The sequence below is a fragment of the Phytophthora infestans genome, genomic scaffold (genome assembly GCF_000142945.1).
Source record: "Phytophthora infestans T30-4 supercont1.41 genomic scaffold, whole genome shotgun sequence".
Taxonomy (NCBI): Eukaryota; Oomycota; class Peronosporomycetes; order Peronosporales; family Peronosporaceae; genus Phytophthora; species Phytophthora infestans.
Genome location: NW_003303718.1, coordinates 544,289 through 570,015, shown reverse-complemented (window position 1 = coordinate 570,015; position 25,727 = coordinate 544,289). Strand labels below are relative to the sequence as shown.

Below are 25,727 nucleotides of genomic sequence, written 5' to 3'. Positions count from 1 at the left end.
GTGATTTCCCGCTTATGCTCTCCTGTGGCTTCGTGTTTGATCCGTCGACCGTACTTCGTGCTCTTCCGAGGTGGGAGAACTCCTTTCCGTGTAATCACACAGCTACGTGGTCTATCGTGACTGTGAACGTGCGCTCTCTTCGGTGGCCCGAGCTTTTTTCAGCATGTTTGGGTTTCATTATTTCAACTCTCACCCGCTGTCGCTTCTTCGCCGCTCCGTGGTTTTTCATTACTGCTTGCTCTTCCGTGGTTTGTGCTTCGCATGAAATTTCGTGGCCTATTCTTTCATCGTCCGTGGCCTTCCGTATTTCAAGCTGCTCCTTCTGCAGCATCTTGTACATAGTCTGACTCGGCCTTCCTCCGTGTTTCGAGTTCTAACGTGCCTCTGGGCTAACTTAATCACAAACACAGCTCCCAGAGCCTTGAATTTACGCTACGTAATCTGCTGGAAAGTGCGCACATTCTCTAAATGTTGCACATTCTATTGTTATTTTAGTCCTGTCAAGTATCCCTGTCGTCGGCGGCTTTCGTCTCAACGTGGGATCGGGGCTATCAAACGACTTGACACTTACGCAGATTCAGAGTGCCATGACTTAGCGTTTCGCGATTCCGGATCAACAAAGTAAAACGGCAATGTATTTTGTGCAGTTATGTTCATGGTTACCCCAGGGTTTCTGCAGAACACTCCCTTGCTAGACAGAAAAAAATAGCGAAAGCGTAGATACTCGACTTGTTCGCTGGAAACCTTGGGAACTGGGATACCCCGCACAGCACACTCAAAGAACAAGAGAGTTGAGGGACCGCAACTATTTATATCTTCTTGTCGTGGGGCGCGTTGATGAATCGGATCAATGTCTCAGTGTATCCTCCAAAATACTTGTCTAAAATTTTGCTGATTTCCTTGTAGTTTGTCATCGTCTGCGCCGGGTCAAACATCGTTGCTTTCCTCTTCTCGTAATCCAGGACAGCACCAGCCCAGTGCGATTCCAGATACATAGGAATGAGAACTAACCGGTTGGTAGTCTGACATGGCGAGTTGGCAATAACTTGTTGCTTCATGGATTCGTCATGCACTCTCGCATACAATGGATCCACCCCTCCAATACGACTTCTTCCGCTTTTGTCTTGGTCTTGATCGATAAGATGGCTCATAACAATTTTGAAGCACGAGTCATCCAGCCACTCAGATCTCCGAAAAAATGCTATTTCATGTACTTGCACTTGTCCGAACCGTGTACTGACCAACTTTGTTACACTGATCGATTCTAGACGTGCTGCGCAAGCTTTCAAATCAACGGTGGTGCAGTTGTTTAGCGGGCTAGGTAGCGAAACTCGAGTGAACTTTGAAACTCTGATCCATTCTGCAAGATCATGAACAGCAACCAGCTTCGGATATTCATCATACCACATGAGCATCGCTTTCAGATCTTCCTCCGCAAAAGTACCCATCTTCGAAATAGATACCCCCATTCTGCCCGCATGATGATCGCTTGGCAACGACTTTCGGTAGATCTTGATTCCTGCCATACACTTAGCAACATAATTCTTCGGGAAGACAATCGTGACTTTGCGGTGAACCTTCTGCTTTCTCGCGAGGAGCACGATCGAAGTTGCCTTCCAAGTCGGTGGGTCTTCTGGCGTGATGCTGTTCAGAACTGGTAAAGCAGCATCTGCCATTGTGCTCTAGCGTCTTCCGAACAAGCGATAAGTCCTTACAGGGACGAGTCTTCCTTGAACTAGTTCGTTTGCCTCGGCGCTTGACTCACGCATACGAAGTCGTTTAGCTTCACGTACTTGTTTTCGACGCACCTTTGGCCTTCCCTTGCTTTTCACTGCCTTGCTGACGATAAATTTTCCTGTAAGTACTTCACTGCTGGAGCTATCTCTGCTGCTGTTGTACGCCGCTTACGAAGGACCAATTGGTTGGGAAATTTTACCAACTGGTTGTCATCTTTCACCAACTCGTTGGGGTCTTTCACTAACTGATTGGTATTGGAATCAGACTCGCTCAAAAGTGACTGGTGTTTCTCCAACTGGTTGGGGTCCTTAACCAACTGGCTGGGGTCTTTTACTAACTGGTTGGGGTCTTTTATAACTGGTTGGGGTCCGTATTAGACTCGCCCCTCGAGCCCGAATCCGAGTTAGTCCTCGCACAGAGATCTTCTTTGGGTTTCGCTGCTGCCTTGGTGGCGAGGTCGCGCTTCTTCTTTGCTTTGACGGGGCCTTTATTGGTCAGGTGGTGCTTCTTCTTTGCTTTGACGACGGCTTTGGTGGCGAGGTTGCGATTCATCTTACCCTTGTTTGCCGGTAAATCGTTATTGTCACTGTCAGAAATTTCCTCACGCGTTTCGCGAAGCAATCGGTCCGTGTCAGCAATTAACTCAGCACCTTCCACATCGACTGGCTTGGCGACACACGGAATGGCTTCAATACTACCGTCTCCAACAATTTCACCGGCATCCGAACCATCAACACTATCCAACTCCAATACACGATCGCTGTTTTCTGATGCTTGTGTCGCCCTTCGTGTTGACGGACAATCAGAATCATCCGAGTTCTTGACGTCCGACCCATTTTCACTCTTAGAATCATCCGAATAAGTGAAGTCTGGTCCATTTTCACCAGCTTGACAATTCAACTTCGCAGGTGAATTTTGATCAGATCCCGAAATGTTCGGTACATTGCCCTGCTTAACATATTCTCCAAACTCTCGCAACGCTTCAGCCATCTTTAGGTAAGTGGGAGTTCCTTGGGAGCACATCGCCTCCACGACACTGCCAGCAATATCCATGCCAGTCTTCCACTTCGTAGACCCATTCAAAACTGCATGTTCCACAGACCTCATATGCGAAGTTTGTAATCGAAGTGCAGCACAAGAAATATCATCGCCTGACTCGTCTTCCTCGGGCCGGTTTGCTTCGGACTGCAACAACCATCGTGTATGAATATAGTTCACAGGGATCACCTTCTTTTTGTCCATCGATGACCGTACAAACATTGTGTGATGGCACGGAAGCAACATAGCTCGCATGAAAAAGCAGGAGCATGTATATGTCTGCATGCAAAACACAAAGTATCATGAGACAACATCTACTAACCAAAAATATGCTACCACGCCGACTTACCGAAACATCAACAGTATATTCACTATCGGTTGTGAGCGACTTCAGACGGGCGATTGAATGTTGCAGCCACTTACCTTCGTACGAAACACTGCCACTCTTGAACAGCTCGTATTCCTTTCTAACCAACTCAAACGCGTGTGGGCTCACCAATGCTGACAACCGAAGCAGCATCTCATCTGCGCCATGATAATGTCGTGAGCCTAGAACATTAAAACGCGACGCATACTCCAATTCCGCTGTAGACTGAAGAAAAAACAGCGTTTCCACGCATTCGTCCAGCTCCATCTCTGGTCGCAGAATCTCTTTTAGCGCCCCCCACGCTGACACAAGTCTGCATCATAGCAACAAGCGAGCGATTAGTCTAATAGCAAAATCATCACGGCGAATGTACAACATACTTACCGGTTGTTGGTATGATTGCCAAGATGAGCGACATCACCACGCTCGTATATGCTCCACATTTCTTTACAGGAATGCCAGTTTCGAACAAAATATTGGAGCAGAGGGTGCTTCGGCTCAGGTAGCTCTGGTAGCTCTCCTACTTCATCGAATCCGTCCAAAATGTAGTACATGTTCCTGAAGCCGCGATCATACTCCTCTTTAGCTCGAGCCTTCACCATCATGTCGAGCGAGTCTTCGACACGATCCACATCCACGCCATGACGGCCGCCGTAGATAGCGTTCGACATCTCAGCACGAATATATTTCTTCAGATGAAAATGAAAAATCAATACACGAGCTAACGGGAATTCCTTTTGTAGAAGCGTGATCTCTCCGAAGTCCTTGTCGACCATGAAGGCGCGAATCTGGTCCCACGAAGAATTATTTTCCTTGATGTATTGATAGCATCCTTCTTGCACGCATGACTCTCGTTTTCGACCAATGCATGTTGAACATATTGACCCTATCATGAAAGAACCACGACGCAAGATGTGTTAATCACTAACCAAAGCATAGCAATTGTTATAGTCACTAATGCGTCCCCAACTACACCAACTGATCACTAACCATTTGGCAAAGTCACGAATTGATCACCAACTAATCGGGACAGAATGCAGTACTTACGTGGCCAAAAGTATCTTCGATCATGAAGCTGAAGAGCTTGTACTTCGCAGCGTTGGTTCCGTGGGTCGAATCCAGCAGCACCACTTCCGGAAAAGCTTCAAAGAATCGTTCCATTTGCCGTGTCTGCATTGTAATTGTCTGCGTTGTCTTCCTATCATCAACGAAGATGGAGGCAGTGTTCCCCCGAACAGAGCAAAATTTCCGCAGCACCGCCTCAAGCCTGTCTTCAACCGTGGTAGCGCCACGACGTTTTGCCTTTGATCTGCGGACCAAATTGTGCACGTCCCGGAGCGTCACTCGTTTGCCTGTCCAACTCATGTCATTAGAGCCACTGACAGCAAGATAAAGATATGCACTTCGCTAATCAAACCTGTTGTTTCCTGGAGATACTTGAAAATCTTTTTGGGCTTGGAGCCCGCTTTGACGAGCTCGTCGACGAAGTCCAGAACGCCGGGTTCTGTTACACGCCGAGTTGTCGGGTAGTTTTGGTAGACCTCACGCCGAAGTCTGTGGTTGTGTGTTCTGTTGTGTGTGCTCACATGCACCCGCCACGTGCCAGTTGTTGGGCAAAGCGTGACGGTTGCGGAAAGGTTGACGTCACAATTTGTGCTGTGGTCGATGTGCCCAGTCTGTTGTCCCTCCCCGCGAGGATTCTTCTCCCATCCATGCGTGCATACCAGCTTCTTATAGTAATCGCCAAACGCGTCCGGGATCAACTCCCTTTCCTTCCACCTTTTCTTCTTCTTGATCTTTTCGTTCCTCGCCGACGCCTTCATGCACGATCGAATTCGATAGAGCTGGGCAGTACGTGCTTCATACTCTCTCAGGTTCGCGAAAAACTCGTCCCACGTGTCGTGCCACTTTGCAAAACGTGGCGCGATTTCCTGGATCTCCTGCTCGTCGCTGTCGGATGAATCGACAGCAAAAATGGCCCCGCTAGCCCCACCTTCTTGTTCCTTTTCCGATTCTGAGTCGCTCATCATTTCTGCCGGTGTGTATTCAAGTTAGAAACACAATGCAGGGGTCAGTGGGTCACAGCAGAGATAGTACCTGTCGGCGCCGCGCAGAAGCGTTCCGGAGTGAGAGGAGGGGGGGGCTCAAGGGGGAGGCAGGATTTCGAAATGAAAGGCTGAGCAGACGCGCGCAATTTTAGAGAAACGAAAGTAGAGATTTCCGTATTTTACCGGAAAATAAAATACGAAGCCCAAGTGGAGGTAATTTCATCGTGTCCTGTCTCTACATTTTTGGTTAGGGACTGTAGCTACTCCCTAAGTACTTATTGGTTATAATATGATTTTTTTAGCCTCGTAGTGTTTTTGTAATTATTTTACCTACAATACGTTTTGCTTCGTACTGTTCTAAATATCTTTCAATTTTTGGTTGCAGCTTTTTGTAGTAGTAGTACGCGCTCTTATTTTATTAGCACTTGATAAATATACATAGTGCTATTACTAATATTTAGAGCTAGAAACTTTTAAAATATGACTATAAAAAAAGAACATCTGCCTTTGTATTTGCGTGTATGCCGAATACCCATAGTTGCGCTTTGTGGCCACGGCTGCTTTGGATTTCATGAGCGATGGCAGACACAAATTTTCGCTAAGTCGCCTCCACACTCAGTCAACATTCGTACAACGTCGCACTAAAATCTCTACAATCAGCTCATTCGTAGAGAAATCAGATCGTACTTAATATTTTTTATTTCGTACCTAAGGTTTCTAATACGTACTTAGCAGGATTTAATTACGAATCACTAACGAAAAACTAACCGGTTAGTGGTGGTTGGTCATTTTGGTTGGTGATCAATGGACCGGCTATGCAAACTGGTTAGGGACTCTAACACGAGCCAAGTACTAAAGCTCCATTTTAAGCCGAAATATAAGTCAGCAGCGTCTACAATTTTTTCAACAGCTCCTACGACGACATAGTACGCGTGTGCACATCAGCGCCTTCTACTAATGGGCTCAGCAGCTGCTGGCAGATACTTCGCGTGGTGTCGGCACCAATCGCCTTTTGAGCAGCACTGTTGGTCTGGGAAGATGTACTTACACATTGTTATTTCTATGTAATTATTTTTATCGCTCAAGATGAACTCACTATTATTTAGTCTCTTTAAATTGAGAAATTTATTTGTCAGAAATAAAAAAATTCCAATGGTGTGATCTGATTAGCTAAAATGCGCGTCGGTTATGAAAGTGATGTAATTCATCGTTACACCGACAATTTCCTTCGTGCGTGTCGATTTTCGGAGATACCGCACAGCGGGGGCATCATAATGTTGGGATCCTCTGGCGATGTTCGACGTCTTTTGCGATCAGCGTCCAGATAAGCTGTAGCCCCTTTCGTTCTTCGATACGTCGCAAGCTCTAGCGGAAAGAGCGCTTTGTCACAAAGCTTTCCTGGGGTGAAAAACTTGTTCAAGTGATCTGCTCGAATAACGCTCAGTCCATTGCCATCAATCACCACATCCAAAATGGGCATTTCCTTCGTCCATACGCCACAGCTCCTCTTGGACCTCTTTGACGTGGCTCGGGTACTCTGCTGGATTTTGACTCGGCATGTGCCTTGGAACAGAACCGTTTCCATGAAGGTACCAACTTCAAACTTGTACTTGGATGGACTATCCAAGATGTTTTTCCATCGCAATGCCAAGTGAGCACATTCATGAAAAATCGTTGCCGCCAACACGAATACAATACACTGGTACTCGTGCGAATTGTCTGCTTGACCCAATGTTTCCATGCGATGGAGTAGAACTTCATTGACGAAGATGACTTTTGCACTCGCGCTTCGATCTGTCCAGCCATAGAGAGATCCTTTCTCGGGTCGCCGAAACTTCACTTTGACATCACGAAGATTTCTTCTTGTCGTACTGTCTGCGCTCAAATCCAATTCAAAATATCTGTTGTGGGTCAACATGACGTTGGCAATCTCAATCGCTTTTTTCAGAAAAGGGGGGTAGCTAGCTTGAGCCGTCAATCTCAGCGCAGACGGTGCCTTCACTACCACGATGAGTGCACCTTTCTTCGCTGCGCCAAGTGCGTTAATAGGAGAATCCTCTTCCAGCTTCTGCTTCGCCTCGAACGCTGCCCCGTCCGCGAAGACAGTGAGGTCGGCCGCAGCAATCCCAGCCAGATGACTGTCTTTGAACTTTTCTTTTATCGCATCTCGCAGATCAACAACGACTGCATCGTCCAGGAGTGTCACGCGATCGACCGAGGTAAACGCCTTGCCATCATCACCAACGAGCAGGATCCATTTGTGCTGCATCACTTCTTCACGCTGCAAATTCGAGAATGACAGCAGGAGGTGTCAAAATAACCTCAGTTGAGGTTTTATGTTGAGTTCCTTTGTTTACTTTTACCTAGTATTTACCACATTTAGGTACACATGCTAGGCGACAGAGCTTGACATCCACGCTTAAAAACAACAGCAACAACCCTTAATATGCAAAATTTGCTAAATACGCTGCTCCTAGCTCTCAAACACTGACGGCACACATGTGGTGGATCTCGCCGAACAAGGGTCCGTCTCCAGCTCGTTGCCTTCCTGGCAGCCTCTTACCGCATAGCCCATACTTGGTTGACTCCGATAGCGCTACAATCTTATCTTTGTGTATTGCTCCACGCGAATCGGAGAACGGCGATGGTCTTCGAGCGAGATGCGGGAGCCAACCGCTGTAAAATTGCAGAATGATGGCTTGATCGAGGGTCCTAAAATAGTAGTACTAAAGTACTATAGTACCGCCTTGAGCGAGTGACACGAATGTATACCGTATAAAGTAACACGGTAGTAGTAGTAGTAGTAGTAGTAGAATGCTTTTTAGAGGAGTGATAGTAAAATGCGTAGGTACTACTTTGTAAAATGATATTAATTCCTGCATCCGTTATATTCTAAGAATTAGAGAAATAACTAGCTTTTTGTTTAAAGAGTACTTTTGAAGATTTGAATAATGTAGTACAGTCAGTACATGTACCGTGGCTGACAGTACGATACTGAACAGTACAGAGTACTATAATACTGCGGAGTGCAGTACACTGTATGCACACTGTACCGGTAATTGACGGCGTAATCTTCGCACGCCTCGTTCTTGTGATAATCACGCTTTTTCTTCCTTTTTTGTTTACCGGTAGCTTACAGCATGCTGTGCATTTACTTTTATTTACATCGCCACGTCCAGCTCAGAAAGAAACTGTTTATAACAGTACTAGGTAATAGCACACAAACCATCCGTTGTCGCTGCCGTGGTCATGCTGCAACATGCAGCGCAAGCTTTCCGCTGGCTGCAGGACCAACAGAGTGCTATCGTTCCATCGGAACTGGGAGTGTTTGAGTTTTCCGTACTGTGCTTTGAGCAGGTTGCAGTAGCTGGGGCCGTGATCAACTGCTTTCAAGCTCAAGATTCCAGCAATGGTGGGGACGCACCGCTCTCGCTCCCGGCGGTGATGGATCACGTGCCGCAAGTCATTATGGTCATCGTGGCGCTGAGTCTTTTCATCGTGTGGGGATCGAGGATCATTCAGTGGGGTCTGCGCAGTGCTTTGCTGGACTGCTCGTGTCCTGTGAAGCTCACTACCAGACGACGCTACCTACCGCCGGTGATTGCAGTACTCAAAGTTTTCTTCTTGCTTTTCGTGACGCTGCGTCTTAACAGCTCAGCCGGGTTGGAGTGGAAGCAACAAACAAGTGCACTCTGCAGTGCTCTCATTCTCGTCATGTGCGAGCTGGTTAATTCCGTAGCTATCGCGCACACGTGGTTGGTAAGTCGAGCACGCGACGAGATCATTTACGACTGGGGCGAGGAGGACACTTACGGTGACTGCCAAGCAGTTGATCCTCACGTTTTTCGACCGCTGGAAAGACTGCGGCATGGTATCCTCCTTCCTGAACCAGAGCGAGATGCTACTGCTACTTTCCGAGGTACCATCCATGGCTTGGGCCAGCTGAACATGCTGTCAGAGAGGCTCAACGCCAGAACGCCTCTCCTACCAACTTCATCGATACGTGACGATCATGACAATTGTCATGGGGCATGAACGTTGTCGAAGTGGCTCCAACCTTGAACAACGATATTGTTGGCGCCGTCGTCTTCTTAGTAGCGGATATCGTTCTTACTGGGTTGCGGCTGTATGAAGCTCGTCATCGACGTCGTGAACGGAGGCGTGTAGCGAGGGCTAGACGACTAACTATGACGCCCACTAATGCTGGCCGAAATCCTCAAGCGAGTGAGCTTTTTGCGAGCCCCGGCAAAGCTAGCACATGCAATGAGCCTCGGTTTGGAGGCACTGAGGTTGCAACTCCAGGTATGTGTCTGGAAGTGCACAACAATCCACATCACATGCTACCAGAGCGACGTGACGGCGTCATCAAGCAGTGTCTGGAGCTCAAACGATTAGGCCTTTGGAAGGAAATCACTCTACATGGCGTTTTACCAAAGGACTGGGCCTTTGCCTGCCTTGACTGCGCATATTCAGTGCTGGTTGTACTCAATTTCTACGAGACCACCGACGCTGCGGATGTACAGGTGATGGAAGAGGTGTCGAGTGGGCTCAGTGAGGATAAACTCATGGACAAAGTAGACAAAAGTGTACAGTATCTTGCGGTTGGCTTCTCCACAGTGCTGGGAATCTCGCTACTCGCTCGGTGGTTTGTCTTGTACTCGTCGAAACGCTTGGACGAGATTGCATGGCCAGCAGCACACAACAACACTGTCATCCCGAATTACTTTGCAATTGGTGTCGTCGTCGTAAAGCTGGCACTGCTACCGGTCTCCATTTGCGTCTTCGCTGTTGTCTTCGTGCAAGACAAGTTATTCACGCCAAAACAAGGCGTCAACGCGCTCATCGCGGATCTAATCTGCGCCATTGCAGCCGCACGAGCAGTGGACAGCCTGGGACGAGCTATGCAAGGGTTTGGTCGGTCCGCAGTTGGCCTGCCTGGAGCTGACGCCGTGAGAGGTTCCAGACACGAGAAAGCAAGTATCGCGTTGCAAGTGTTTTGGGACCGATTCAACGACTTCCTCGTGCCGCTCGGCATCGTCCATCTCGTCATATCAACGACGGACGTGGGCCAAAACTTCATTGTCGTCTATTTTCTCATCGTGGTCTGCGTCCTACACGCCATGATCGCATACGTCGACGCCGTGGATATCACCAGCGCGACATACCTGACAGAGCGACTCGGATATCTCGTAGCAGTCACGTTTCTCGTTCGCTACTCGTCCAAGTATATTGAACGGAAAGGGATAGATCTGTTTGCGCCTGTGCTTCTGGTAGCCATAGAATTTATGCTCTTGGTCGTGGCACTCAGTACGCTTTGGAGAGCACGACGACAAGCGCGTCGAACTTGCCAGAACATGGAGAAAGAAGATGTCAACGTCTCGACAGGTCGAGCCATGACCCGAAGCGTGCCCATGCTGGCCTCTATGAGCAGCGATTATTCGGTTCTCAGCCCCGATGCTACTGTCATGGGCGATGTCGTCTACAATGAACACAAAGAGGAAGTATCTCCTCAGGATTCATGTCGAAGTTAGCTTTCATTCCTTGCTTCAAAGTGCCGTTTTAAGATCAGGTCCACTATTCGGAGCGAACCTTGTCACAGATGGAAAATTCCTGAAAATCAGTTCAGACAAACTCTGCATCGCCTATTATAACATGTACGTACTTACTGTGGGCAACAATTAATTATGCAAGAAAAGATCGCCTGCTATCGACCTGCGTGTTGTGGCAAACACTTCTTCGCCTCCACCTCCACGCCTTGACTCATTCCATCGCTTCAATGTCACAATGGTGACAGCATCTATGAATCGCCTCCAGTGCTGATTTGCCGAGAAAAAGGGCGTCGCAGTCCATCAGTATCCGCAGCGCAGAGATCCTGGCGCTGTGCATTGCAGCCAAAAATTGTGCCGCAGTCCGGGCTGGCCAGAAAGTGATGCGCACTTATCTTTTTTTCTGCTGAGACGCGCGGACAGAAACTTGCGAGGCCATGAAGGTCATATCCGCGCACGTCACTGGCTTTTATCGCTCCTCCTTCCACGCGTACACGACCGAGGTGAACGTGGACGGCCACCGTTGGCGCCTCGGACTGCGTTACAGCAAGTTCCATGAGTTTTACGGGGAGCTGGTGGCCAAAGACTCGGATTTCCATGCCGAATTCCCGCCGAAGGGCACGCTCTTCTTCACGCCCAAGCCTGAGGAACGGCAGGAGCAACTCGACGTATTTCTGCAGCAGGTGCTCGCCTACTACGCCGCCAAAGACCACCCCACTGAGATCGAGAGCTTGCTATGCGACCTGCTCAAAGTGCCACGCCATCTCAAGTCCCCCGAACACGAGGACGACGATGTCTCCACCAGCACCGAGAGCGTTCTAGATGACCCGATGCACGAGCCTCCATCGGGTTCTGACAGTACTGTCTCGGTCGAGAAGCTGAGTCGGAAGGAGGAGGAAAAGTTTCAAGTTGCTGATATCAACTTAAATGCACAAGTGCCAGTCCAGGAAACCATGCCGGAATCTCCCGTCGCGACGAAAGAGGAAAAGGCCGTTGCTTCCCCTGAACCGGTACAACCTGTTAGCCCTGTAGCTGAGGAGCGTCACTCAAAGGAGGAGACTGGGGTTCCAAGTGCCCGCGATGAAGTAAAGGTTGCAGTAGTGGCGCCCACATCTGCGGAGGAGACAGATACCGAGAAGGAGGTGGTTGAGAAAGGTTATGCTGCAGCTGAAGAGGTAACGGTTCGAGAAGTGGAGGCAACGCCCATTGCACCAGAGATCTCTGCTGAGGAGCAGACCAACTTGGCCACCAAGGCCGAAAAAGCAGCCGAGGAGCAGCACATAATTGTTCCTGAAAACCAAGCAGCAGATGATGTTGCTGAAACTCATCCGGAGAAGGTTTTTCCTGACGAGTTACCGGTTGCTGAGCCCATTGTTAAGGAGTCGGCACCAATGACACCGCGGGATGTTGAGCAGCCAGCACCACGCGAGAGCCATTCGCTAAAAGACAATGTGGAGCAGAAAGAGCTTGCCGCCAGTGGACGCGTGTCGACCTGGATCGCCGCGTATTTACCCAAGTCGCTCCTCGGGTTCCTCCGACACCGCTGCATGAAGAAGACAAACCTGGTGATGCTCTGCGTCGCGCTGCTGCTGCCCATGGTGCTCGCGCGCAGATAAGTTGGCCGAGCGTTGTTAAATCGGGTGGTCGAGCCCAGTATACTATTTGTTGTTTAGTAGCAGGAGGCGACAGCTAGCATGCTCCGAAGTGGGTGACGCAACTAACTACGCGCGTCTCTACTAAATAGAGCTCGAGTAACTTAGCTGACGCGCTTGCTCTTGTGCATTCTTTTCAAAACACTGCAATGATCCATCGTATGTGAATCACCCGTCACAGATTCTGGCGATCGCTTCAACTTGGACAATTCACAAACATATGCGTTTGAGACAGCTTCAACATGTCACCCTAAAGACAACGGGAACGGCGGCCGCAATTCACTCGCTGCTGCGCGAGGACAGACGTGGGGCCAAACGGTAAACGAACCCCATGCGGCAATCTTCGTGCGCCTTTCACTGTTACAGCTTTTAGGTTAGTGTGGTCGTTTGCGAAATGATACAACATGTATTGCCTTGCTGGCCGACTCGGCCAGCAAGGGCGCCTCCGCGGAACGAATCTCATCGAGGATCCGAGAACTTCAAAGCACTCAACAAATCATTTGAAAAAATGCCACAAAGTTCGCATAATCGCCCTTCAAAAAATGTTACGAATATATTGCGCACGTGGAAGATGCCTGTTCGCTTTCAAGATCCGTTCGCAGCATCGGTTCAGAAGGCGAAAAAACTAGGCACCTGGGTTATCCACTCGGCAGCGGCGTATGAGCAAAACTTCCACTCAGTTTGTGATCTTCTAGATTGAGCCGAATCGGATTACAAGACACAGATAAGCTGTGGACACGGAAGTCTTTGCCACCACGACTGCCATGAGAGAGATTGACGCTCGCGTCACCGGGTTCGAGTACACGACCTTCCACGCCTACACGACCGAGGTGGAGGTGGATGGCTGCACCTGGACACTGACTATCCGCTACAACACCTTCTACCAGTTCTACACGCGCCTCGCCGCTCTCGAAAAGCACTTCACGGTGGAGTTTCCGCCCAAAGGTGGAATTTCCTTCTCACCGCCGCCTGAAGAGCGCCAAGAACAATTAGATGATTTCCTGCTGAGCACGCTCGCCTACTTTGACATGCGGGGCCATCCGAAGCGCATGCAGGCGCTACTAGGCGAGCTGCTGCAAATCCCCGAGCATTTGGGCTACAAGGGCGACGACGAGGAGCGAACGGCCAGCGAGGGCAGCTCCGTGACCGAGGAGCTCCATTTGGACACGCCTATGCCCGGCCATGACCTCGAGAGCTTTCAAGAGAGTGAACACGAGGACGATGATCACGATGTCCAAGGGAACAATACGACACCACAAATCGTCGCAAGGGACCAAGTTGAAGACGATGTTGAAGTGAAGAAAAAGGTTGAGGTTGTTGAAGGAGGCAGTCATGAATCTCCGGCCGAGCTTGATACGAACCTGAAAGCTATCACGGCTGCTGCCGTCGACAACCCCTTACCAAGATCGGAGGTGAAGACTTCCGGTAGTCCCGTTAAGCGACGGCAATCACAGGAACTGACCGGAGGTGTCGTTGCCAAGGACTACATCGCGATGCTTCGTCGCAAGCCGCTAGTTAACGGAGCCATACAGGCTGCTGTCGTGTCAGCCATGAAAGAAAACGTCGAGAAGTCTAAAGCAGATAAAGTCAAGAAGGCCGCTGAGGATATTAACGAGGCCGTTTGTGATCCCCCTGCTCCAGTGATCGAAGAGGGAAAGCGTTTTGCACCCGGGAGGCCAGTCGTGCAGACCGAGAGCATAATCGCAAACACGGGGATGGAGCCGGCGGTCGTTGGCACTCCAGTGTTCGACAACATTTTGCCTGCATCGGACGAAGCGGTTGTCGAGGCACATGAACCGATTGAAGTGGCTAGCGTCGAAAGCCCCACGGAGGCTGATCTTAAGGAGAGATCGGCTACGGAGACCGAGCAGGACACCGCAGTGGAGTCGGCTGTGGCTATAACGCCAGAAACGGAAGAAGCTGAACCGAAGGCGGCAGTCTCTTTGGAATCTGCACGCGAGTCGTCATCGGAGAAGGATACGGATGTCGCATCGAGCAAGAAGGAAGCCGATTCTGAGAACCTTGTGGTGAGCTGGTTTCGCCGCATAGGCACGTTTGGTTCTTCAGTAGCCGAGGAGCAGGACGCCGTCACTAAGAAGGGACAAGAAGAGAAGGAGACTGCAACTCGAGCCATTGTCGAAGCCATGGCACGAGAAGAGGCGGCAGCAGCCGAAGCGAAGGCGAAGCTGGAGGCTGAGGCCAAGGAAGCGGCAGAGGCCGAGCTCCTGCGCGCCAAACAAGAATTGAACCTGCGTCTGATGCCATATCGGCATCCTGTGTTCTTCCAGGAGTTCACCTGCAATTTGGGCACGTCGCGCTATTCATTGACAGAGCGCCCCAGAGACAGCATCGTCGTGTGAGCCAGCACTGTCGGAGAGCTGTAACATAATATGAATTAATAATGTAAGTACGGTAGTGCATCCATCGTAGTTGCTGCCATCACGTCAACACTGACAGTGGCAAGTGGATGATGCTATAGTACACGCTGAAGATCGCGCTCACCCACACGTCTAGTACAGTAGATCGCAAATGCCTCTCCATCTGGTCACCGGACAATTTCGCGTGCAGGTGCCGTGCCAGCAATTCGGTCTGTCGTGCGCGTGTGCTGAGCACACTGTGCTCTACATATTAAAAAATGTAGCGTTCGCGGAAGATTATCGCGGGCAGATGCGAGCTGAAAGCATTGGTCGCCGCGGCTCCGAACCCAGGCAAACAACGCGTCTGCTTTGACAAGAGTACAAGAGTCGGTGTCTCATGGAGGCTTTAGCCCCGTTTTGCTCGCCGTTCGCTGGCGGAACCAGCCCAGAAGCTTCTCGTTATCACCAGCTCGGCCCAAACGGCCCCGACAATCGAGTCACTCGGGGCCCGAGCGGCAATTCATGCTCTTCACAACTTGTACAGTCGAAGTGGTTATTACGGTCGATGAGGTTTTGTGTTGAAGGAGATACATTTGTTCACGATTCGGAACATCAGACCTTGAAGATCACACCACGTAACGTGGCCACCATCACCTAAACTTGTAAAGTCTACCGCAGTAATGTTTGCTTGCTTCCGAGCTGTCTTCGAATAATGTGCGGTCAGGAAGCGGCCGAAGTCCAAGAACTCCAAAACGGTCTCAACTGAGACCGCAACAGCTCTCCGGATAGAGATCTTCGACTCGAAGCGAAGTTCGGCTTCATCATCCACGGATAGGCAAAAACTATCTACAAAGCTTCAGTTTGCTGGGTGCCGTGTCAATTTTAATAACTTCAGTGTAAATGACAGCAGTAAAAGCGATCCAGCTCCGCGCAGCGCGCAGCGCACAGCTTGGTGATGCTTCTCAAGGTGCCCTGATTCAGGATAGCATGAATGGCAAAAACGCCGCTGGCAATTTGCCGCCAGTGGCAAACACCACAGCCGTGCTCTATCCGAGAGCTTTTTGCGCGAAGATGGTCCCGAGGACAAAATTTTTGGCCAAACGAGGCAAAGACCAGGCTTTAACAATCGCTAAAAGCTCGATACCATACAAATGCCATACAGTCACAACAACTTGGCAAATCTAAGTGCGGCCACTTTTTGCGCTGCTCTGAAGGGAAAACGTGCCGCGCGCATGGTCTCTAAACAACCAGCTTAGCCGCCGTACCTTCGCACCTTTGGCGCCATTCGAGATTCTTCTGCGTGAAGCGCACGTGGTAGTCAATAATGGCGACCAAGACGACGACGGCGACCAGGCCCTCGCTGGCGACGCTATCGGCACACGTCACTGGCTTCGACTTCACGACATTCCACGCGTACACGACGGTGGTGACGCTGGAGGGCTCCACGTGGACGCTGGCTATCCGCTACAGCAAGTTCCTGGCCTTCTACGAGGCGCTCAGGGCCACGGATCGCAGCTTCAAGTTCGACTTTCCGCCCAAGGGCGGATTCTTTTTCACACCCAAGCCTGAGGAGCGCCAGGTGCGGCTGGATGCGTTTCTGCAGGCCGTGACCAAGTTCTACTTGGCCAAGAAGCAGCCGCAGAGCTTTGCCAAGGTGCTGCGCGAGTATCTGCAGGTGGATAAGAGCTTTGCCAAGGCGAAGAAGATTTCGGCCAAGAAGGAGGACAAGCTGCAGCAGCCTGTGGTAGAGCCACAGCCCAAGAACGAGACAAAGGTGGAGAAGGCTGCACAGCCCAAGAACGAGACAAAGGTGGAGAAGGCTGCACTGTCGGACAAGGCCCAGGAGGGCAAGAAGGCTTTGGTCAACGCTGCCTTTGGGGCTGCTGTGGTGTCGGCCATCAAGGATAACGCCATGGACGCCAAGAGAGACGAGCAGAAGAAGGTTGAGAAGGAAGAGCCGAAGGTTGAAGTTGAGGTCGACGCGGCGAAAGAGGTGGTGGTGGAAGGAAGCAAGGCTAAAGGAGTAAAGATTGAGGAGGAAGCCAAGATTGCAGAGATCCAGATTGAGGAGACAAATACTGAAGTAGAGAAAGTTAAGTCGAAGAAGGAGGAGAGCAAAGTTGAGGAGCCCAAGGTTGAGGTGCCCACGGCCACTGACGTCAAGTCGAACACTTCGACAACTACAACTACGACAACTACCACGACTACCACGACGTCCACATCGGGAGGATCCACCGTTGTGGAGACCAACGTGACGAGCCAGCCGACGGTCAACAAGACGGTGGTAGGCAAGACAGTGACGATCACGAGCAAGTCGGACGACTCACACTCGTTCAAGGTGGAAATGACGGAGAAGAAGGCGTCGGTAGTGACGCCCACGCCTGCGGCCACGCAGATGGAGGAGACTTACGAGCTGAAGCCCAAGAAGAAGAAACGCAGCAAAAGCAGGAAATCCATCTCCAAGGCACCGACGTCCACCTCGTCGACGGCGAGCGATGGCTTCGAGTCGCCCGATGGTGTGGACGAGGTCTCTCGTGTCTCGCTCTCAGAGGCACAGAAGAAGACGCGTAACCAGCGCCGCAAGGAGAAGCGGAAGAAAAACCAGAAGAAAGTCAATGCCAGCGACTTGGAGGCGTAAGCGGCGGAGCATTACCGAAACGAATGTGTCGTGGCTGCAGATCGTAGCGGCCAAGTAGTTAGGTCAGAAATCTATCGACAACGGAGAGTGGACAGCAGCTCGCCGCCACAGGCGCGAGCATTGAAGGCGTGGGGCGCTTGCTGCTCTTCCGATAGATCTAACGTTAGGTGGATTTTATAAGTTGATGGCAATCAATTGTGCAACGAAGAAACACCCAACGACCAATTTATCACGACTGCAACACGAGTCCGCCATATAAAAACTGCGGGTCTTTTCTGTCTTTGTTCAAAAGAACCGGAGTGACATTTCCTTGAGATCTCGCACTTCAGTCTGCAACTCGAGGCGCTCGTTGCACTGATCCACAAAGAGTATTTCAAAAGTTAGCTGCGATGAGCCACTCGCACAGTGTTGTTACGAGGACGTACCATTGCCAAGACTTCCTTGCGAAGCTCGTTTATACGCTTCTCGTCACGCTCGCGACGTGATTCGTAGTGCTGGAACTGCTTGTACAGCTGGCTGTCCTTGTCCGACTCGAGACGTGTCAGTCGCTGCCGGAGCTGAGCCATTTCCCGCTCCAGCGTCTGGATCTGCGTGTCCTTGATCTCGAGGATCTTGTGGACTTCACTCACGCTAACGGTGTCGCGCTGTTGCTGCTTCTCCATCTCGCGGAGTTCTCGAACAAGTTCACATTTGGCAGTCAGTTGTCGCTCCAGCAACAGATTTCCTTCTGTGAGTGCCGCCACCTGTGCTCGCAGCTCGAGCACATTAGCAGCATGTTGTTGGTTAGTAGCTCGCAATACGGCGACGATATTCTCGTGGCTGGAGCGCATGACGCTGATCTCTCGCTCCAATTCTTCCACTCGAGACGACCGAGTTGCCGCGTTTGCGGTGCTACTGGAGATCGGCAACTTTGGCGGCGATGGAGACGAATTCGAGAACGAGCTGCAGCTCGACCGACGCTCGATAGGGGACCGTCCTACGTTCATGAGCCGGAAGAATAGCGGTCTCTCCCCCGACCCAGCTTCATCGTCCACTAGCTTCTTGTCCGGAGAAAGCGACTCTACTGCCGTGACTTCGTGACGAGCACGCGGACTTCTTGGTGGAATTATGGCACTAACCCGTGGCTCGAAAGCCGACGCCTTACTAAGAGGACCAGGCACGGTGTTACGCGTTGGCGACGCTTTGCTACCGTTCAATATACCGATGCGGTTGGGCGTGCTTTCAGGTGATGGCGTTGCGGGGGGGGCTCTGCACATCGATTGAAGGAACTCGGAAGCTACTCGATCGCCCTAACCGAAAGGAACTAGTTCTGTCGGGTGAAGTTGTTTGACGGTCCTCGCCTAAGGTATCGGTGTCCTCGATAGAACCGATTCGATTGGGGTCATGTCGTGGGGTAGACACTGGTGAATCGCTGACATTGCTGTCATCAGCTACCGCAATAGGTGGAGTGTGAAGAGAAATTATGCGTTTGAATAGAGACTCGCTCTGAGTAGCTGGCTCGTCCGTTGGTATAGTGCGGGTAGTTACCACTGATGCCACAGCGTCACACGAAGGTACGCTATCGAGTTGGCTTGAATAAATCTGAGCGTCATCTGCTCTCAAGACTTGAGCATCGTTACGCTCGTCTTCAATAGTTGGTGCAGCTACAGATTGTGATTTCCACTGAGTCGCGTCAAATCCAGCGGGCAAGATCTCATTCAATTGTGAATGGATGGTGTTCAGCGATGCCGAAGGAGTCGATACCGCATCTTGAGTAGTTACTGAGGTGTCCGCGGTTTCCTCTAGCAACGCGAATTGACTGACAGGTGAGAGCTGGTAGCTGCCGAAGCGGTTTTGCGATGACGGAGACGTGGTCTCAGCTGTTCGAATAGATGCCTCGTTGTCTTCTGAGGACAACACCCTAAAACTGTTAGCTCGTCGAACGGGAGATGGCTTGGATGACAACGACTCCCTTCTTATGCTCTCAGGTGATGCCGTTGTAATAGTAGTAGTTGGGCTTCTGGAGCTTCCAGGGATCGGAAGACCCTGAGAGAAGGATGAAAACCGCCGGAATGGCGATGGAGGCTTCAATCCGGATCTCGCTGTCGGAGACGACGGTGAGCTTGAGACTGGCGACGTGAGTGGGCTCGACTCCCTGCTGCGACCTGACCCTGTCGTCTTGAGAGAAATAAAGTCAAGCTGCTTTCGGAAACCCTTAAAGGTTCTCATCGTAGGCGAGGTCGAATGGTCGGTGTTAGTCGAAGCAGGATGGACGATGTTCGAATTCGCTTCTTGCTGATCCGCCGACACATTGCTGCTATTGCTGCTGCTATCATCAGAGACGGGGGAAGGCGGTCCCTTGAGTATGTTGCCTGGTTCTTTGACGTAGTTGATCTCTTTCCGCCGCACAAAGATGCCGTGATTTGTTGGACATTGGAAGTATCGCTCTTTCCCCTTCATGCCATCACAATCGCCTTTGGGCTCGTCCAGTGCGACACCGTACCACTCACCCGATTCGTTTACGAGTTTTCCAACATACCGCACCGTACCGTTGCGTCTTCGGAAGAGCAGGACTCGGCTACCAAGTGGTACTTTCATTACAGGGGACATTCCTTGAGCCGCTGTCATTGATGCTCGTGGCTTTGGAATACTTGATGCCATGATTAGGAGCGATGGGAACACGCGCGTAGCTCGGTGCGCTCAAGCACTCGAAGGTTCTGTCGATTTTATACTTATTTATAACTACGATGGTATCTGGGCTCAAATTCGATCGTCCTCGAGGTGTCACCTAGATGCAATGGTGCTGGTGTGTAGGCAATATGGGCTATTTCCACGGATTCCCTATTTTCAGCGATGCGACCTCTATGTCATCATCATTGTTGTGACGTGTATTGCGACTCAAACTCTTTTACTCGATCTTCTATTTTTTACTGATCCGCCAGAGCGACGCCGGTACTGGAATTCGATAGTGAGTTGCTTTGCTTGCCGCGGTTCATCCGTACTGCGAGGTATGAATGAACCGCTGGTTTCTTCAGCAACGATTTTTGATCCAATGAACAATTCTTCGATGAAGGTTACCCAAACCTGAGTTCGCGAGCTTTTTGTAAAACTTCGCACCTAAGCGCAAAGCCGCACGATTCATTTAATGACACGGTGGCTACGTCGGGATATCTTGAGCTCAGTAGGTGCGCACGATAGCCCAGTGTTATTAATAACATACAATTCCGTTGAAGCGCACCGATTCACGTTTACGAGAACAGCAACTGACGCGTAATTCATGGGTAATAAAACCTTGCGAAATACCATATGAAGCAATTTATCTGGTTAAGCTTTTTATATCAACCAGCTTTATCGTCAAGGCACGCATGTTATTAATACGAAGCTGGAGCAACCGAGCCACGGTACTCGCTTTTTCTGGATCGATCTACTTCTAGCCAGCAGGCGCGAGCACGGTTTAACGGCTTACCGACACTACCTGATCAAATCTATCATGGCTCACTTTGAAACAAATTTGGAAAGCAAAAACAATTTCATCCAAGACATCTGTCTCTTCTTTGTCATACTTGTTTCAGAATGAAACCCAAATTAACCACCCATAACCATTTGGTAATCCAAATTTTAGATTACATTGTCAGCTCCTAAACTTTTCTAGGACTGTAGAGCCAGCTGAAGCGCACGGTAGTGCTCAAATGCTTTATGACTTCATCATTTTGGCAGGTTCAAAAGCTCCAGTCGGTGATTTGCGTACCCATATCCATTAGATAGCTCAACCACGAGGCCAACTCTTGAACTTGGCATCGGTCCCCTATTAAGTACCGAAGCAACTGTACTAATGCACGTGCTGCTCTCGAACGAGACGCGGCGGCAGCATCATCCTAGCTTATCAAACTACAGTATTGGCACGCTGCCAATACTGTAATTGCCAGGCAGCACCAATCGCTCCTCACATTACGTATGTTTTGTTCTACACATGACGACCAAGACTGTACTGTAAGCGATTTCCGCGATTTCACGTGCACTATGCATCGTCTCTGCTAAGCCGCCGCACTGCTGCCGAGCCAACTCGCAAGTCAAATACTGTAACAGCAAAGCCTGCACAGCATCTCCACGATGCCGTCTGGATAATCTCCATACACTGTTCAGTACAGTACAGTACAGTACAGTACAGGCAGTCCGTAATTAAGGGTGCGGTCGTCGTGTCTTTACATCGTCTGGCGCTAACCTTCATACTTTAATTTAGCGCAAAACTAAATGTCCAATTATCAATTTTAAGCATCGAAATCTCGGAGGCTATAATATGTGAAGGTTTCCTAGCTGTACGGAAGATTCTACTTTCAAAAGTGTCATATGTAATTTGATAGGCTTCTATTTTTCTTTCCAATGCTCCTCTTAAATAGAATTTGGCATGCAAGAATAACCCCCTCCTACAAAAATTACCGGGGCGTTCTACTTATTACTCAGCGGCACTCCACGCCGCTTGTTCGTTCCTCAAAAATGCACTCTCCCAGCCGCTTACGCCCTGGCCCACGCCACGTTCCCCGCTGGGACACGGACGCGGACGATGATGAGGGCGATGCTTTCCTATCTGCCACTGACCTGGTCAAGTCGCTGCAGCCCGTGCCGCGCCGCCCAAACCCGAACCGAGGCCGCCCCATGGCCGACCGCGAACCCCCCGCTTCGGCGTCACGCCACTGGGCCCCGCGTACGAATAACTGTGACGCCCCGCGTCGTTACATCCATATTTATAAATTCTTTATTATTTTGTCTTTGGCAGCGTCGGAGTCTCAGCAGCCATTAAGATTCAACGACTGGCCCCTCGACGGGTCGTCCGGCCATCACGAAGACCCGAGAGCTGCAGCTTCATCCATGGACTACCGCTCCAGGCCGCCCAAGGGAGGAGCTACCCCCATACGCGGACCCAGAGGCTACGGAGGAGACCAATTGGACTTCGACCCGGGCGTACTGCAAGACACCGACGAGTACGAGACCAACAGGGCCAGGGCCTTCCAAATGGGATACGACGTCGAGCCGAGACACAGTCAAGCTCAATTGCAACGGTATCACCAGCAGAGACAGCAACGAGAATTTGGACCCGAGTCGTCTTCACAGCTCTACAGACGACCGTCAGCCCACCCAGAGCACGAACTTTATGCTCGAGAGATGCGAGGCCGAGAACCTATGAACGACATGCAGTTCGAATCTCAAGGACACGCTCCACGCGCCACTCCGTCGCGTGACAATGGATTGATGAGAGACACGCACGCTCGAGCCATGCAGAGTCGACGCTACACTGGGGCACACAGCCCTGGGTTTGGGCCGAGAATGGACGATATGGCCTTGGAGCCAGCTATGCTGGAGATGTATTCAGAGGAGATGGAGACAGCGCCCCATACTGCAGCGCAAATGGCTCGACGACGCGAGTCTGCACAGCCACAGCAGCATCCGACGCGGCAGCGGATGCCCCAGCAGATGCCGAGAAGACCACACGCTGGTGAACGCCCGAACGACGAGGTGATGGCCAGCAGACGGCCATTCCACGATCCAGACATGCCTCGTGACCGACGCGGCGGGGACAGCCGTGCACTGTATGAAGAGCTGGCTCCTGCCCCGACGAGCTCAGCTGTCGCGAAGAGCAGTCATTATGGAAACCTCGGGGCTACCGGTACTGGCAACTCGGATGCCATCGCTCGACAGCGATTAAGCCAGCCGACTGGACGCTTACAGCTGACTAAGCGATCCCGATCGGATGACTCGCCCTCAGCGTCGACGGAGGTGCTTGGCCCTGTAGATGCAGCAAAGAAAACCGGCACTGCGGCTAGCACGTCTTCCGACGGGAAGGAAGAAGAAAACCTACCAAAGCGTCGCTGTGGACGCAAGAGCATGAACTATTCGTCCGAACAGAAGCGCGAACGCAACCGGGCAGCTGTCAAGAAGTGTCGCCAGCGCCAGGCATTGAAGTTGGAGTATTTGCAGCACAAGGCGGAGTCTCTCGCGGCGGAGAACCAGGCTCTGTCCGAGATGCTGGTGAAGAACGCCGCGTTGGATGAGGAGCAGCGCACGTCCTTGACCCGCGGGATTCAGATGGATATTTTGCTCAAAATCAAGGAGATCTTCACGCAGAGTCTGCCCAAGGACTTTGTGCTGGACGCCGACTCGATCTGGGACCTGAACTCCGTGTTGGCCGTGTCGATGCCGTCGCGCTGCTACTACGGCATTGAGAGCATCAAGGACTTCTGGCGCACTTCTCTGCGTATGCGAAACAAGGGCAAGATCCGATCGTTCTGGGCCTGGCTGTTCCGCTTGCCGCCCGGCGACCGGTTCTCGGAGTTTGACATCCAGCCGTTCTCACCCACGTCCAGCCTGTATTTTATTTCGTGGACCACCAAGTCGACGCCCCCGCTAGCTGGATCCATGGTCATCATGTTCGGCAATGGCCACCGCGTGACGCTCCATGTCGAGTGCTTCGGCTGGCTCATTTGGCGCTACTTGCTCACGAACGAGCCGTTCCCGGAGCCGACGACGGATTAGCTGAAGATATGAGTACTGTAGTGCCCAGGATGTTGGAACGAGGACGACTTTCGGACAGACACAGAGAGAGAGAGAAAGTTCCAGACAGCGAGCAAAGATCACGCGTTGAATGTCTAGCACTCTGGTCGTGCGAATAATGTACGAGCCATTTGAATAAACAACCACGTGAAACGACTTGGTACTTCCCATTTTAGTTTGCTTAAACCGAGTGCTAGGTATTTTCGTGCGAAACGAGGTATGGATGGCAAGCGCTGAGGTTGGAGAGCAGCAGCATGAAGCTGGTGGTCTAAACGCAGCGATTCAGGATGCTCTTGCCAGCGGTGACGCTCCAGTTGCAGCGGATGAGTCGGAACTGAGATCGACCAAGACAACAGATCAACCTGGCGAGCCGAACTCCAACGACAATGAACTGACAAATGGTCATCCGGGTGACGCCGCAGACGTTCAATCTACATCGAACGCGTTTCCTTTATTAGAGGCACCGACGCTCACAGAGAAAAGTCTACCTGAAAAGCGTCCTAGCAGTGACAGGATGGAGTCGACACAGCTCAAATCTACAGACCCAGGCGAGGTTTATCCTGCTGAGGCGGAAAACAATGAGCAAAGCGTGTCTCTAGGAAACGCCGCAGATGAGGAAGAGGTAGATGATGTCGACCTGGCCCCGCAACTGAGCTCAGAGTCTTTACCTGCCGAAACGGCAAGTTTCTTGGCTTCACTGACAGCGGATTTCGCCCCTGACACGAAAGTCATGTGGGCGCAGATATTTGGGCCTCGCTACGACGATGGGGACGCAGAAGAAGGCTTTCAAGAAGACAATCAGTCCAACGCTGACAGCAGCCGAGAGTCCGTCTCCTCGAAGAGCTCGCTGCAAGCAAAACTGGCTCGTGAACGAAAACTAGATGAACAAATTCAGGCGAGTCAACGACGATATCGAGAGCGGATGCTGCGAAAGGAAGCTGCAAATCATGCGGCAACGAGGAGAGGTCGAGTCAAAAGCTGCCGTCGCCCCCAAGCGCAGATTCCGACGGTCTCTCCTTTTGAACAAGCTGGACTTTCATTGACCCAGATCCGATTTTGCACGGAGAAGGCACTTGATCAAACCTGCAAACGCTTCCGGCATCTCCACGCTGCAGCACTGGAGGAAGCGGAAGACCCTGACCAGCCTCTTATTCGAGGAACTTATATAACCCATGGGGAGCTCGAGCATTTACTCCGAGAGCTGTTCGATCCCCACGAATTCGAACACACACACACGAGGACACGCAAAGGAACAATTGTCGCTCCTCTGGCCTTCAGCCAGAACGACGGAGTACCTATGAAAATTCAACTGCAAGCGAGCTGGTTCATACCATTCGGACAGCTGCAGCAGCTTCGCAGTCTGGTCATGAAGATCACAAAGCGACATCTGAATGAAGAGAAGCTAGCGATCGTGAGCCGACATCTCCAGAAACAACTCACGTTGTTGCCTCTTTCAGCGAAGCTTCAGGGTCTAGTGCTCGAGCTTTCCGACTTTCAACTCAAAGAACCAGAGCAGGCACCGAAAATGTGGCCGGAAGGGAAGATATCCTTGGATGAACTAATTCAAGATCTGCTGGGGTGCATTGCTGTGAAGGAAGCTGCAGTTGTGGGCGACCATTTAGCGACGATGGAGCTTTCCAGTGTTGTGAGCGCTCAGCGACTCGCATTCTTTCGGTATTTAATCGATATCGTAGCAGCAGAGAGAACGCGACTCCACTCAAAGACTGCAGAACCGTCGGGACCGCCAGTTCAAACTCCACTTCGACGGAAAACAAGCACTGACCGACGCAGAAGCACCTTGAAGAAGAAAGTAGCTGAG

At 51.0% G+C, this 25,727-nt stretch overlaps 7 protein-coding genes across 7 annotated transcripts; 4 read left to right on the top strand and 3 right to left on the bottom strand.

Annotated features, from left to right (window-relative positions):
- Nucleotides 1-6,400: 6,400 nt before the first annotated feature.
- On the bottom strand, nucleotides 6,401-7,476 carry PITG_16044 (CRN domain-containing protein-containing protein; the record flags this gene model as incomplete). Its single annotated transcript, XM_002897775.1, has 1 exon — nucleotides 6,401-7,476. The coding sequence occupies one exon, from the start codon at nucleotides 7,457-7,459 to the stop codon at nucleotides 6,401-6,403; it is 1,059 nt and encodes a 352-aa protein (XP_002897821.1).
- A 3,697-nt stretch (nucleotides 7,477-11,173) lies between these two features.
- On the top strand, nucleotides 11,174-12,352 carry PITG_16043 (uncharacterized protein; the record flags this gene model as incomplete). Its single annotated transcript, XM_002897774.1, has 1 exon — nucleotides 11,174-12,352. One exon carries the CDS (start codon nucleotides 11,174-11,176, stop codon nucleotides 12,350-12,352), a length of 1,179 nt encoding a protein of 392 aa, XP_002897820.1.
- Nucleotides 12,353-13,078: 726 nt separating this feature from the next.
- PITG_16042 (uncharacterized protein) lies at nucleotides 13,079-14,748 on the top strand (the record flags this gene model as incomplete). Its single annotated transcript, XM_002897773.1, has 1 exon — nucleotides 13,079-14,748. The coding sequence occupies one exon, from the start codon at nucleotides 13,153-13,155 to the stop codon at nucleotides 14,746-14,748; it is 1,596 nt and encodes a 531-aa protein (XP_002897819.1).
- A 1,321-nt stretch (nucleotides 14,749-16,069) lies between these two features.
- Nucleotides 16,070-17,604, top strand: PITG_16041 (uncharacterized protein; the record flags this gene model as incomplete). The annotated part of the gene is made up of 1 exon (XM_002897772.1): nucleotides 16,070-17,604. One exon carries the CDS (start codon nucleotides 16,070-16,072, stop codon nucleotides 17,381-17,383), a length of 1,314 nt encoding a protein of 437 aa, XP_002897818.1.
- A 64-nt stretch (nucleotides 17,605-17,668) lies between these two features.
- On the bottom strand, nucleotides 17,669-18,369 carry PITG_16040 (uncharacterized protein; the record flags this gene model as incomplete). Its single annotated transcript, XM_002897771.1, has 2 exons — nucleotides 17,669-17,737; nucleotides 17,782-18,369. The coding sequence occupies 2 exons, from the start codon at nucleotides 18,367-18,369 to the stop codon at nucleotides 17,669-17,671; spliced, it is 657 nt and encodes a 218-aa protein (XP_002897817.1).
- A 923-nt stretch (nucleotides 18,370-19,292) lies between these two features.
- PITG_16039 (uncharacterized protein) lies at nucleotides 19,293-20,069 on the bottom strand (the record flags this gene model as incomplete). Its single annotated transcript, XM_002897770.1, has 2 exons — nucleotides 19,293-19,330; nucleotides 19,408-20,069. The coding sequence occupies 2 exons, from the start codon at nucleotides 20,021-20,023 to the stop codon at nucleotides 19,293-19,295; spliced, it is 654 nt and encodes a 217-aa protein (XP_002897816.1).
- A 1,787-nt stretch (nucleotides 20,070-21,856) lies between these two features.
- PITG_16038 (uncharacterized protein) lies at nucleotides 21,857-23,890 on the top strand (the record flags this gene model as incomplete). The annotated part of the gene is made up of 2 exons (XM_002897769.1): nucleotides 21,857-22,064; nucleotides 22,137-23,890. The coding sequence occupies 2 exons, from the start codon at nucleotides 21,857-21,859 to the stop codon at nucleotides 23,888-23,890; spliced, it is 1,962 nt and encodes a 653-aa protein (XP_002897815.1).
- Between the last annotated feature and the right edge of the window lie 1,837 nt (nucleotides 23,891-25,727).